At 42.9% G+C, this 13,164-nt stretch overlaps 1 protein-coding gene across 3 annotated transcripts in view; it reads left to right on the top strand.

Moving 5' to 3' along the window:
• The window catches only part of SERINC5 (serine incorporator 5), a 63,257-nt gene that overhangs the window by 30,992 nt on the left and 19,101 nt on the right, over window positions 1–13,164 (top strand). For all 3 annotated transcript variants that reach the window (XM_075932344.2, XM_006119154.5, XM_089779369.1), the window contains 4 exons: window positions 5,954–6,132; window positions 6,319–6,401; window positions 10,122–10,215; window positions 12,188–12,399. In XM_075932344.2, the coding sequence (XP_075788459.1) occupies window positions 5,954–6,132; window positions 6,319–6,401; window positions 10,122–10,215; window positions 12,188–12,399 (568 nt within the window). The remainder of the gene's footprint in view (window positions 1–5,953; window positions 6,133–6,318; window positions 6,402–10,121; window positions 10,216–12,187; window positions 12,400–13,164) is intronic.

Below are 13,164 nucleotides of genomic sequence, written 5' to 3'. Positions count from 1 at the left end.
CTGCAATCCCATAAAGTTTGTTTTATAGCCATTAATCCTGGCTCTCAGTGTTCTGTGTTGTTATTTAACTGTTTTACCCTTAACACGTCTCGAGAGAGCCCAGGAAGCAGTGAAGTGTTGGTAACGTTGCTAGACAATATTGACCTCCCATGAGTCAGCAAATTCTCTGGTTCAGCACTGATCGGGTCCCGAGAGTGCTGGACTAGAGAGGTTCAACGTGTAATGACTTTGGATTATTTTCAAGGAATTTCTCCTGTGTATAGGGTTGCCAGGTGTCCGGTATTCAACCGGGCAGTCTGGTTTTTGGGCCCTCTGGTAAAACAAACAAACAAAACAAAACAAAATATGGGACATGTACAGTGTCCGGTATTTTCTGGTTTTCTGGTTGGGCGCCTGTCAGTCGACGGTCAGGGCAGTGAGTCCCTTATGACCGGCTGAAGTTCTTTTAAATTGTGCTTGGTTCTGTTACAGCAACTGAAGGAGTCAGGTTAAAGCTTAAACAGTTACTATTTTATTGTTACAGGGTAAACTTAGTTGTTAAATGCTACTGCTGTGTTACAGATAACACAGACACTACAAAGGACAGGACAGAAATTACACTAATAAGTCATTTACAGGTACCATGAAACCCTTTTGGTTCTCTGAGCTCTTATTAAATGCATGCAAAATAGACACATAGCAGGTATATATTCTCACCCCTGCGTTCCAGACTTGGCGTGGCCAGCGTCTTTCTCTCAATCCCTCGGGAAGAAGTAGGGCGAGGTTGGGCGTCCCACAGACCTCGGGAGACAATCAATACCTGCCAGCAGGTATAGATGATTGGAGCTCAAATGGGGTGGGCGGCTGAACCTCTTTTTATACCCCTTGGGTCATGTAGGCTTCTTCCTGTTCTTAAGTGGCCAATTAGGAAAAATGGCTTTGAATGCCAAGTTTCCCACGAAGGGTGCAAAGCATAATTTACACCTGGGAAAATGCAGACAATGGGCACCTCTGGTATGTGATGGGCGAAGATTCCTCTCCTGGGACAGTGCAGGCGTGTCAATTACTGGTACTAGCCATCAGGGCGACGGGAGGCCCCGGGTCGTCAGCTAGCCCATTTACTGTCTGGTTTCTGTTTATGGTAGAGTCAGGGACAGGCAGCAAACCTGTGTTCCCAGGGCATCAAAGGCTGACTGCCTTTCTCTTGCTCTCTGGGGGGTGGGGGAAACAAGATGGGGCTCGTGGAAAAATAAGATGGGGTTTTTGTGTCTGGCTACAGCGCCCAACGGAAGCCTGGCAGGGGAAGTGGCTGGGAGGTGGGGTGCGATTGGCGCTGGGAGCCTCTGGTTGCGTCTGACATAGGATTGATGCTTTGGGGAGAAGGAGAAGCCCTGTCCATGCTCCCGAGCGCTGTTCAAATGTGTTGTGGAGTCGTAGCCGGATTTGCTTGTGCTTTGCCGGGACCGTGTGTGGGACAGGCAACGCCCTGGGATCTGCATGTGCCCGGGTCAGTCCAGCTCCCTGCCAGCCGATTCTCTACCCTTCCCTCCCTCCTCCCCTCCCAACCCCCACTCCCCCGGTTCCTCCTCCAGCCAGCCCTGCTCCCTTCGACCCCCTCCTGGCCAGCTCTGCTTCCTGCTGGCCGGTTCTCCCCCTCCCCATCTCCCCCAGCCAGTCCCGCTCCCCCCGACCCCTCCCCTGATCTCCTCCGGCCAGCCCTGCTTCCTGCTGGCCACCCTCTCCCAGCCAGCCCTGCTGCCCCCGTTCCCCCCCCATTGCCCCCTTTCCCTCCCACCAGCCCTGCTTCCCGCCCTCCCTCCCCCTGCCAGCCCCGCTCCCCTCCTGGCTGGTCCCTTTTCCCCCCCCCCCCCGATCAAGTGTGTCCGATATTTTTTCTGAAGCTACCTGGTAACCCTACCTGTGTATAGGGGCAACAAGGGAGAAAGCTGGGGGGTATTTGAGTGACAAGCAGATGGAAAAAGCTCTAAAGCACTTTGGAGAAGGGGTATGGGGTTGACATCTCAGTGAAATGATAAATCAGATGGGTGGGGCTCGGCTTGGTCATGACAGGGCTCAAGGTATGCCTGCATTGGAGCTGGCAGCTGTAATTTTCAACTTGTATATATTTACCTATACTGGCTCTGACTGAGCTAATGTGCTAAAAATAGAGGTGACCCTGCAGTGCAAGCAGAATGAGAGGCAAGGTGTCCAGCTACATCTTCAGGGTCCTAGACGGAATCATGTGCAGGGCTGCTAGCCTGAACCACTGCTCATGTCGCCATGGCCGCACTTCAGAGCTAGGGCTAAAAAGCCCAGATCTTTCAATCATCTCTCATAGGTCATGTTTGCTAGACTTTTAATCATTCTTGTTGCTCTTCTCTGGACCTTCTCCGATTTGTCCATATCTTTCCTGAAATGTGGCACCCAGAACTGGTCACAATACTCCAATTGATGCCTACTCAGTGTGGAGTAGAGTGGAATTACTAGGGCAAGTTGATATGCATTACTACTTGTGCCTTGCTACAACACTACTGTTAGTACATCCCAGAATGATGTTTGCTTTTTTGGCAACAGTGCCATGCTGCTGACTCATATTTAACTTATCATTTCCTATGACTACTAGATCCCTTTCTGCATTAATGGGAATACTTTGCATCTGTCTTGATTGGACTTCATCCTATTTATCTCAGACAATTTCTCCAGATTGAATTACAGTAATTACTCATTTAACACGTGCCCTCTTAACACGTTTTTGCAATAGCATGATTTTTTGGGGAACTTTTTTCAAATAACACGACCGTCCCTGAAATAATATGAAAATATCAAGTGGCGGACTACTTCGTGCAGTGGTATAAGTTAGTGAAAACAGTGCTAATACACATGAGCAGATGAATACATGTGGTACAGAGCTCCTCCACTCACTCACATGTTTATTTTTGTGTTTTAACAAACCGCGGTGACTTGTGTTGCTAGATATCTAATGTCGACGTTGATGACTGCGTACCAACAAAAAATTGACTGCCACCACCACCTGAAACGCAACCCCCACCTTTTCCATTATTTTTAATAAGAAAATTGACCCCGTATAGCATGTTTTCACTTAGCACAAACATTTCAGAAACATATCTATAATGTTAAATGAGGAATTACTGTACAAACCTGTCCTCCAAAGCACTTGCAACCCCTCCCAAAACTTGATGTCATCCAAAAATGTATAAGCGTACTCTTTCAGCCATTATCTAAATTACTCTGAACATATTGAACAGAACCAGTCCCAAAACTGATCCCTGTGGAAACGGACTTGTCATGCCCTTCTAATAGGGATGTAAAATCCTGTTTAATTGGTTAACTCGTTAAATGTAGGGATGTGATAGTATAAATGCTTAACAAATGAGCCTGGGCTCATCAGTTAATCTTCATGATAACACCCATCACCCTCCCCCTTCCCCTACTGCTGCCTTTTTATCAGAGGGCCATTTGATACCATTTTGAACTATTGATAATTACCCTCTGGGAATGGTTATCCAACCAGTTATGCACTCACCTTATAGTAGCTCCATCTAGGTTTTTTTTCTTCTAGTTTATTAATGAGAAATTCAAGCAAGACTGTTATCGAATGACCACATCTGTCACTTGTTATCCTATCAAAGGCTTGTTATCCTGTCAAAGCTATCCAGTTGATTTGACACGATTTGTTCTTTGCACATATATTTTTTTTCTTTTCTGTATGCCTATTTGCCCACAAATAAAATAATTTGGCTTAAAAAAGGCAAACCAAATTGTATGGGACCAGACAGAGAAGACAATGAAAGAAAGGGGGGAAAGAAGTGGTAGTGCTGATATGATGGTGTTTAACACACTAAAGGCAGATCATGGTGCATTTCTCCTCCCCACCTTCTCCTTAGCCCCCCAAGCTATTATAGGGAAAACGAAGTTGTGAAGAGTGCAAGTGAAAGAATATAAAACAAAAGCTTGGAATGTGCTGAGTAGCCTTGGTTAAATGGCACATGATAAACATAGTATTATTTATTTTACTATTTTTCATCAGCTTTTATTTGACACTTTTTTTTTACAGCTAGCTATTTTTTTCCCAATATATTGCTAGATTAATACCAGTGCAACTAACATTTCATATTTTTTTGTTATATGATCAGTTCTAATATGTTGCATCTTAAAACACTGTGAAACAACTTTATATTTAATAATGTAAATTGGATCAAGTGTACAGCAAGCACTAACAGTGAGCTGTTTTATTTGCTATTGCAGGGGTTCTGACTTTGATGGGGTATGGTTATTTAATGAGAGGTGGCAGCACAAGGGTTTTTTTATGTTTGCTAGAAGTCGGGCAACTTTTTAAGCCTTGAGTATAAGGTTAATCAGGATTTCAGAGAATCAAATTAGTGGCAAATTGTCAAATGGCTGGCAAAACTAATTATGTCGTGTTTTAAATGTGTGGCAAATCATGTCATGTGGACAGAACGGTGGGGCAGTCAAAGGAAAAACCGATTGTGGGACAGATACCAGATGAAGATTCAAAAAGCAGGTGATGCAACGACACTGGAAAACAGCATGCAGATTGTTGCAGAGGGTTGGAGGTGAAAATCTCTTAGGAGTTACAGTAGGCCTTAAATCTGATCACCAGGTCTTCTAGCCATCTGCTCTTTGACCCTTTCTGTTTTGCTTATCGAGCTGTTGTCTGGGACAAGCGGAAAACCAGCATTCTTCCTTTCTTGGAGCTGCACTGTGTCTCCTCTATATTGGGTATTCTCTTCAAACTCAGTGTGCTTCCCAGACTCGTTTTTTCTTTCTTGAGATTATCCTAGCTGAACAACTGCTGGATTTTTTTTTCCATTTTGTTCCTCTAAATCTTTGAAGCAGACATTTTCCAGGCCTAAACATGGTGTGCAGCAGCCTCTTGTTCATGTAAGAAAGATGAACTAGTGATCTCCACTCATCTCATGGGCTACATCTAGACTGTCCCCTCTTGAGCAAGAGCATATGCAAATGAGGTGAAGCGGTGAATATTGCCATGCCTCATTTGCATACTTAAAATGAGCCGCCATTTTTCCGCAAGGGGCTTTTGTGCAAATCTACACCGCTCCTTTTTGCGCAAAACTCCCCCTCTTGCGCAAGAGCTGTTCTGCCTGGAAAAAAAGCACCTTGTGCAAGAGGGGGGGTTTGTTCAAAAAAGAGCAATGTAGACAGCTCCTTTTTCTGCAAAAGCTCCTTACACAAAATGGCAGCTCATTAAGTATGCAAATGAGGTGTGGCAATATTCACTGCTTTGCCTCATTTGCATATTCTCTTGCACAAGGGAGTGCAGTATAGACGTAGCCATGGTGTATTGGTCTATAAGTGTCATCAGTTCAGGTTGGTTGCTCTGAGAATACAGAGAGAGTTTAGTTTTCTTGAAATTAATGGTGCTTCAGTCGTTAAATCCTTCTGTTTGTGGTCTGTCCTAGTTGTAGGGTGAGAGGGCTGAGGTCAAGTCTGCATATAGAAGCACTGCACATAAATGGATAAAAGTCACAGAAACTTGCTTTTTAGGAGGCCATTCTGGAGTATTCAGTATCATTTTAGTGTGGTGAGCCTCTGAGGCCGGAATGGGCAGCTGTTTGTTTTCTCTCTTTCTAAGAGTTAGGGAAAGGCCTCCAAGGCAAATATTTAACAAGTGGGAAAGGGGATGGAATTTTCCTGTCTTTCTGGTAATTTATTTTTAAAAGAGTTATGGAGCCAATGGGGGAGAAGGGGATTGTTCCCTTCCACCCCGTACTGAGGCATTTAACAGGAGTTCAGTAGTTGTTAATTGTGAGTCCAGACTGATGTTTGTGACTCGGAACCATAAATTATGAAAAACATCCAATTAGCTATTTTTAAGTCAGTTGTATACATGTAAATTATATGAATGTAATCTGCTTGATTATGGCAGATCTTGTGTCATGTTTAATTATTTCTAATTGTGTGTGTCTTTCAGATTCCTTTTTATGAGCACATCTGCAAAGGTATTCAGGCAGGTGAAACATGTCAGAAGCTAGTGGGATACTCTGCAGTTTACAGGGTCTGTTTTGGAATGGCATCTTTCTTCTTTATCTTCTTCTTACTCACCATCAAAATTAACAACAGCAAAAGCTGCAGAGCATATATTCACAATGGGTAAGTTTTAGTTTCTTTGCCCATTTCCCCTAAAATCAAGCAATAAATCCCTGTGCAGTGCTAGATTTCCATGCGGTATTTCAAAATCAACACTTAAGGCACAGCTATGCTATGAAACAGAACTCAGGCTGAATACTTTTAATTTCTTTTATAAATAGATGATTCCATTTTAGTTTTGTCTTCCAGGTTCTGGTTCATTAAGTTTTTCGTTTTGGCAGCCATGTGCTCAGGAGCGTTCTTCATTCCAGATCAAGACACCTTCCTCAATGGTACAGTTTTCTTTCTTTATGCTCATTTCACGTGTATAAGTGTCTGTAATCTTAATGGGGAAGCAGATTGGTATTCCTTGTTCCAATAAAGCACAGATGTAGTTGGCTTCCTCCTTAGTTTTGTATATGTAGTTGAGACTGTTTTCATCATGTTATATACACATGCACAGAGTAAGTGTGTGAACAAAAAATCAAACTTTGCTGCCTTGTAAGCTTTTGGATTTAGAAGTACAGAGCCATAATGAGTGCAAAGGAAATTAGTCATTAAGAATGTACAGAAAAGTGTTGGGTTTTTTTTCTGGCTGACATAATTAGCTTTATGCAGTCTTTATGTAGAGGCAAAGTGGGTGAGGTAATAGATATGTTAACAGAAGTTGGTCCAATAGAAGAGATTACCCCGTCCACCTTGTCTGTATAATTAGGTCTGTCATAATCAGCCCCATACCATTACTTGCAACTGAGAGAGTTTGTTCTGATCATAAGCCACGTAACACACAAAACACACTGGAATCCTCTCTTGAACACAAACAGTGACAGACTGTAATGAGATAAAGGCTCTTGTAATTTGTTTAGTTTCTAAATTGCTTACATCTAGTTATATATAACTAGATTTCTTACTGAGAGGCTGTATTGCTAATTATTTATTGTGGATCCTGTATTTTCTTGAGGTGCTTGAAACTGGTTTTGCTAGTTGGGAATATAAATTGGCGGCAGTTATTGTCACTAACTGGTCTTTGAGAATGTTTTTTTTTTCTCAACCGTGTGCAAATGTCAGAAATACTTTAGGGAGTTGGGAGTAAAAAGTCCCACTGACATTCTGGGGGATTTATGCTTCTAAATCCCGTAAGTAATTATGAAAAATCTTCCCCTTCAGCCTTTTAGATTAATTTTAGGGAAGGTGAGAGAGATTGGATTAGTTCAGCATCCATACACTTGGACTCGTGGGTTCACTAACAGCACACACAGGACTTATTTTCAGTGGTGTCTCTTGTGCTGGTCTCAGATTTGCCCCTCTGGTGCCAATTCCCTTAATCGTGTCTCCTGATGGGACTTCTGAGATTCTGCCTCCTCTTGTTGCCTTGTTTAAAAAAGAAACTTCATTGCAGTGGGACAGGAAGCAGTGGCAATCTGCTAGATTTTGTGTTGGCATCTTCAAACCTCCCCACCTGTGCTCTCTCTAAGGTGGTTACCCAGGAGGCCATCAAGGGCTGCACACCTAAAGAGCTTCACAGGTGTACAGCCACAGGGTCCTGGAGAGGAGAGAAGTATAGAGTTAGTTAGAGAATAAGGGATGGCAGGGGATTGGTGGGGAGAGATGTCTCTCCCTCAGCCTCAGGGCTGCTGTGGCTGGAGGAGAGAAGACTGGAGGGGCAGTCCTCTCTCCCCACTGCAGCCATGGGGTAGCCTGAACCCCAGACCTTCAGCCACAGCCCACAGCATCCCAACCCTCTGCCCCGTCTCTCCCCTGCATCCAGAGCCCCTCATCCCTGGTCTCAGCCAGAGCCCTCACTCCCTGCACCTTAGCCCTGTGCCCTAGGCCTGAGTCCCCTCCACTCCAAACCTCTCAGTCCCACCCCAGCTGTACATCTTCTCCATGTTGGTGCACATAACAAAATTCATGCTGCATATTGTATGGATGTAAATAATTAGAGGGAACATGGCTCTGCACCCTCATAAAACATATTTTCTATAGACCAGCAAATAGCTTATTTTAGTTTTTGTTTTAATTTGCTACTAGCCTGGCCCACATTCAGTTTGATGGTCTGGAAGGGCTTCCTATCCCCTGAATGATCTAGTTTCATGAGGCTGAAGTTCTTTAGTCTTTAACTATCAATGGTTCTAGAAAGAGAGAGTATTCTAAAATAGTATTTGGAGGCATTTGTGATTCCAGGTCCTCCTCAGTGAGCCTTTCCACTACACTGATCCTCGGAGAACGGTTGATTTGAATATGTGTAAGCCTAGATAAAGCATCTTCTGAGTCAGTGTAAAAACTGTATCTCTGCAATTTTCAGTAATCTGACAAAGGAACTGATACCTCTCCCCAGTTTGAATTCATGATTTTAGTGCAAACCAGTGTTCCAGGAAGCAAACAGCGTGCTAGTCCTTTTTTTTTTTAAGACACTCAGAGAATGTTTTTGGGAGGTTTTTTGGCAGTTCCTTCAATCCACTCTCCAAACAGACATTCTGCGGCTCATTCTACCTTCCCAGGAGGGGTGTGTGTATGTGACATATATATATACACACACACATAAAATAAATATGTAAGGCCTTGCTAAATTAATGGCTGTGAAAACCATGTTCTAAACCCTGAAATCTGATCTTGTGTACTTTTACTCTATATTATACTCTTATATAATAGGGTAAATTACATATTGTTTCTCAAATTGGGGAGTCCTGACCAGAAACGGGCCTCAAGTCTATTGTGGGGGAGTTGTGTAATGCCACCCTTACTTCTGCCTTGCCTTCAGAGCTGTGGGTGGCCGGAGAGTGGCAGCTGCTGGCCAGGTGCTCAGGTCAGAAATATGGCTCTTATTTGGAGCTTGACTTTTTAGGTACCTAGTCACTTGAGTAGGAGTGAAAAATCTACCAGTCATGTTCCCTCCCCCTCACATACACAAACAGCCCATTCCACACCTACAGTTTTGTACTAAGCTTTTCTGACATTTTAAAAAAAGAACGGTATGCTCATTAAACAAATACAGTGTAGCTTATAAAACTGACAAATGACATTGTTCATGTACTTTCAGTCTTACAAACCATAACGCTCCAGTATAACAAATGTATACAACTCTGCCAAGAGTAATGTAAGCTAACACCAGTATTGCACAGCTCTTATGAGGAAAAGTGAATTCTCTAGCAAAATACTACATGGGTCACAGTTAAAGTTTACTAGCACATTTCCCAATTATTAATGTTCAGTGAGGATAACTGATGGTATAGTTATGGCCTCGGGGTAAAATGTTAAGTGAGCCATATGCCCATTACACACCTGTATTGCTATGTGCATTTACAAACAATAGAACATACAATGGCTGCAAATGACAGCTGCACACATTTGCTTAAGAGTCTTTCATTTTGCACAATGTCTGGGTCAGGATGCAGATTGTCACTTCCTATCTAGAGTGGTCAAAGAATTAGCCAGATGTGACTTTTGCAGTGGCTAAAGACCATTTTGTTATGTTGGTGTTCACAGCCAGTCTTGATTTACACCATTAATAGGTGACTCTGGAGGGTTGTGATCACTTTGAGTATCTCAGAACACTCTGTTTTAACAAATGTGAATAAATCAGTTCCCCCGTATTGTTACGTGATAAATCTGTGTAAATTTATAGTCCTTTTCAGCCTCAGGTTCCTATATTTGGGACTTTCAGATCTTAGGACACCTGTAAACTGATTCCACAGCTTTTTTGCACCATGTACCAAAATTTCAGTAGTTTGTTTTGAGACACAGTAACTGTTCTTCTCTCCAAGATTTCTTCACATCAGTGAACTTGTAGTGGGGTGGTCTAGAAGTTGTGAAATGTCATAAACCGATGTAAAGTTTCATTGGTCTTTCAGATGGTCTTCAGGAGGCTCTCTAGTCAAAGTTAAATGAAGTGTGTTTTGATGAGCTGTATAATGGTTTCCCTTCATAGACTTCTGCCCTGATACCACAAAGCTCAGTTTAATCTAGGTTCTCAAGTTCAATGTAATTGGAAATTGATGTTTTTTCCCTTGCAGCATGGCGCTATGTAGGTGCAGCAGGAGGATTCCTTTTTATAGCCATTCAGCTTATCTTGCTTGTGGAATTTGCACACAAATGGAACAAAAACTGGTATGTGTCTGGCAAGCAATCACTTGTATAATTTATTGTAGTGCAATTCTTATTTGAATGAATGTTTTTACTAATAGAAAATTAACCACAATATTTAAAAATACCACAGATGCTACTTTCTGATGGTAAGCAACTATGTTTAAGGAAGTTACAGTACTCCACAACCATCTGAGTCTTTTTCTACTCTTCACTCACTCTCCTTCTTTCCTCTCTTGCATTACATTTCTCTCCCTCTTATTTATGATCTCTTATTATTTTGTATTTGACTAAAATAGCTCTGTTTCCAGTAACTGCAAGAGCTACATCATTTAAGCCTCTTCACTTTTGTATCTTTATTCCTCATCTGTATTTGCATCTGTATATGAGCTGTGGCTATTCATATCTGCAGATGCAGGTACCTGCGGATATCCATGGATCTGCAGGGCTCTAGGTCTAATCATTTTTGGTAAAACTGACTGAATCCACGCAGCATAGCCAGAGGACTCAAGCAACAGTGTTAACTGATGAATCCTGTTTTGTTTTCATGCAAACTTATAGCCACACTTCAGCCCAGTTTTTAAATAAGAGCTGAACCACTGGTTTCCACCCAACTTTGCAACTTTCCTTGATCAATCCCCTTGCCCAGCCTCTCTGTACAGGCTTGATTTCCTTGTTGTGTTGCTTTGGCACTTTTCTTCCCTGCCCTATTAATGTTAGTAAGTCGTGCACAAGCACAAAATCCATGGCCTTTTGCTGTTCCCTGCCTATCCGTTCCTCTGTTCTTTTGTTTTCACAGTTATCCCATTAACATGTAGGATAAGTTTTAAACCCTCTACTCTCTCCCTTAATAACGGTTTCCTTGAGGATAGGGTAAAATATGTCCTCTTGGCTCACCACAGCTAGTGCTGCCGATAATTAACTGTAGCAAACTGTAGCAAACTGTAGCAAAACCCCAGCGCTGTAGGTATGACCGAGAGGAAACTTCCAACAGGGGCATGTAACTCTATGGCACCATCTGCATTACAGATCTTGTCAGGCCTGCTGACTGGTGGGGTGGCGCAGTTGCCTGCGGGCTTGATGATTTCAAAGGGCCTGGGGCTCATGGCCGCCGCCGTTGTTGCAGTAGTGGTGACAACTGCAGCACGGGCCCTTTAAATTGCTGCTGGAGCTCTGGGTGGTGCACTGGGCAGCACTAAGGGCTAGCAGTGTGGTCTGTACTGATACTGAGGGCTGGCTGCCTGAGCTCCATCTGAGGCCGCCCCCCCCCCCCCCCACCTTGCCCAGGGGTCCTGCAATTCTATTGGCCTGCCTAGATTTTGTAACTTGTTTGCAAATCATTTCTGCCCTGTCCACACACACATCACTCAGTACAATCAGGTTATTTGATACTTTGTTCTTCCAAGATCAGTTGGGGGATCAGGGGAAGGAATTCGGGACTCCAGACTTGTAGGATAATGGACCCAAAAGAGGGAAGAATGGCTGAATGGGCAAAGCTGTTGTATGGTGGAAGGGTAAGAATAGTGGCAGTGTGTTTAACAGTGCTTTTTCCAGGGCCTATGTAATGGAAGAATTTCACTAATGAGCTGGGACCCCATCACGGAATTCCCTGCAGGAGCTAGGAGCCAGAATTACAATAGTCAAAGATTTGCAGATGGCTCAGTCTAAGCTGTTCCAGGTTTTCAGTTTGTAGCAGGCTATATTTATGGAAAGAGCCAGGCAATTAATCAGTGTAACATCTTTGCTCTACAGCCAACATCATCATTATGGCACGTTTTAAAGATAGCATATGAATCTAGCAAGTCAGCTATATCTTTAAAATGTACAGAAGTCTCAGCCTCTACTGCTGAAATAATGCATGTACTAAAGAAAGCAAAATGCTGCCTCTTGTGCAGCTGTAACGGCCCTATGAGCTACCTTAATAAGGAGTGTATGTTAATAGACTAGTATTTATTATTTATTCTGTAGCTAAATATGTTTTCTTCCTTACAAACAGGACGGCCGGGACAGCACATAATAAACTGTGGTATGGGTTACTAGCTCTGGGTACTCTCATCTTGTACTCCGTTGCTGTGGGAGCCTTGATTTTGATGGCGGTCTTTTACACACGCGCTGATGGTTGCACTTGCAATAAGATTCTTCTTGGTGTAAATGGTGGCCTGTGCCTCCTTATTACATTGGTAGCCGTCTCACCCAGTGTCCAAAATCGTAAGTGTTTTTATTCAATCTCTGTCTGTTTTTTGTTTTGTTGGAGATGGGATACCTGGGAGAGGAAGGGAGCGGGGGGCTCTGGAGCAACTGCTGCTTATCAGACTCATCCAGGATGACGTCACTGGGAGTGCTGACACTGTGTGTGTACCCCTTCTCTCTCATGCTTTCTGTGTTTGATTTAGCTTTTACATCAGTCTCTTCATAAAATCCATACCACCTACCTATGCTCCATGCCACTGGTCATAATACCACACGAAGGCAGAATAAAATAAGAATAAAATGGGTAAAAAAAATGGTGTTAGATGTCTACTATAAACCCCTTAAGTAGGAGCAGAAGTGGATGATGCTTTTTATAAGCAATTAACAAATAATTCAAAATATAAAACTTGGTGAAGATGGGGAACTTCAGCTGCCCAGAAATCTGCTGGGAAACTAATACCACAGATTATTCAACAAGCTATTGGAATTCAACTTTTTATTAGAGAAAGTGGAGGAAGTGACTAGGGGAGAGGATAGTCTATATTTGATTATGACAGGAGGAGGAAGTAGTTGAAAATTTGAAAGTGGAAGGCAGCTTGGATGAAAATGATCGTCATGATTCTAAGGAATGGCAGGAAAGAAAACAGCAGAATAAGAACAGTGGATTTCAAGAAAGCAAAGTGAAGCAACCTCAGAGCATTGGTAGGTAAGAGCCCATGGGAACCTCATCATAGGGAAAAAAGTTCAGGAGATTTGGTGTTTTTTCTAATGAGCCATTAAAGA

This window comes from Pelodiscus sinensis, chromosome 6, assembly GCF_052426305.1.
Source record: "Pelodiscus sinensis isolate ZL-2025 chromosome 6, ASM5242630v1, whole genome shotgun sequence".
Taxonomy (NCBI): domain Eukaryota; kingdom Metazoa; phylum Chordata; order Testudines; family Trionychidae; genus Pelodiscus; species Pelodiscus sinensis.
Note: the sequence above shows the minus strand (reverse complement) of the source record. Positions and strands in the feature narration are given on the sequence as shown.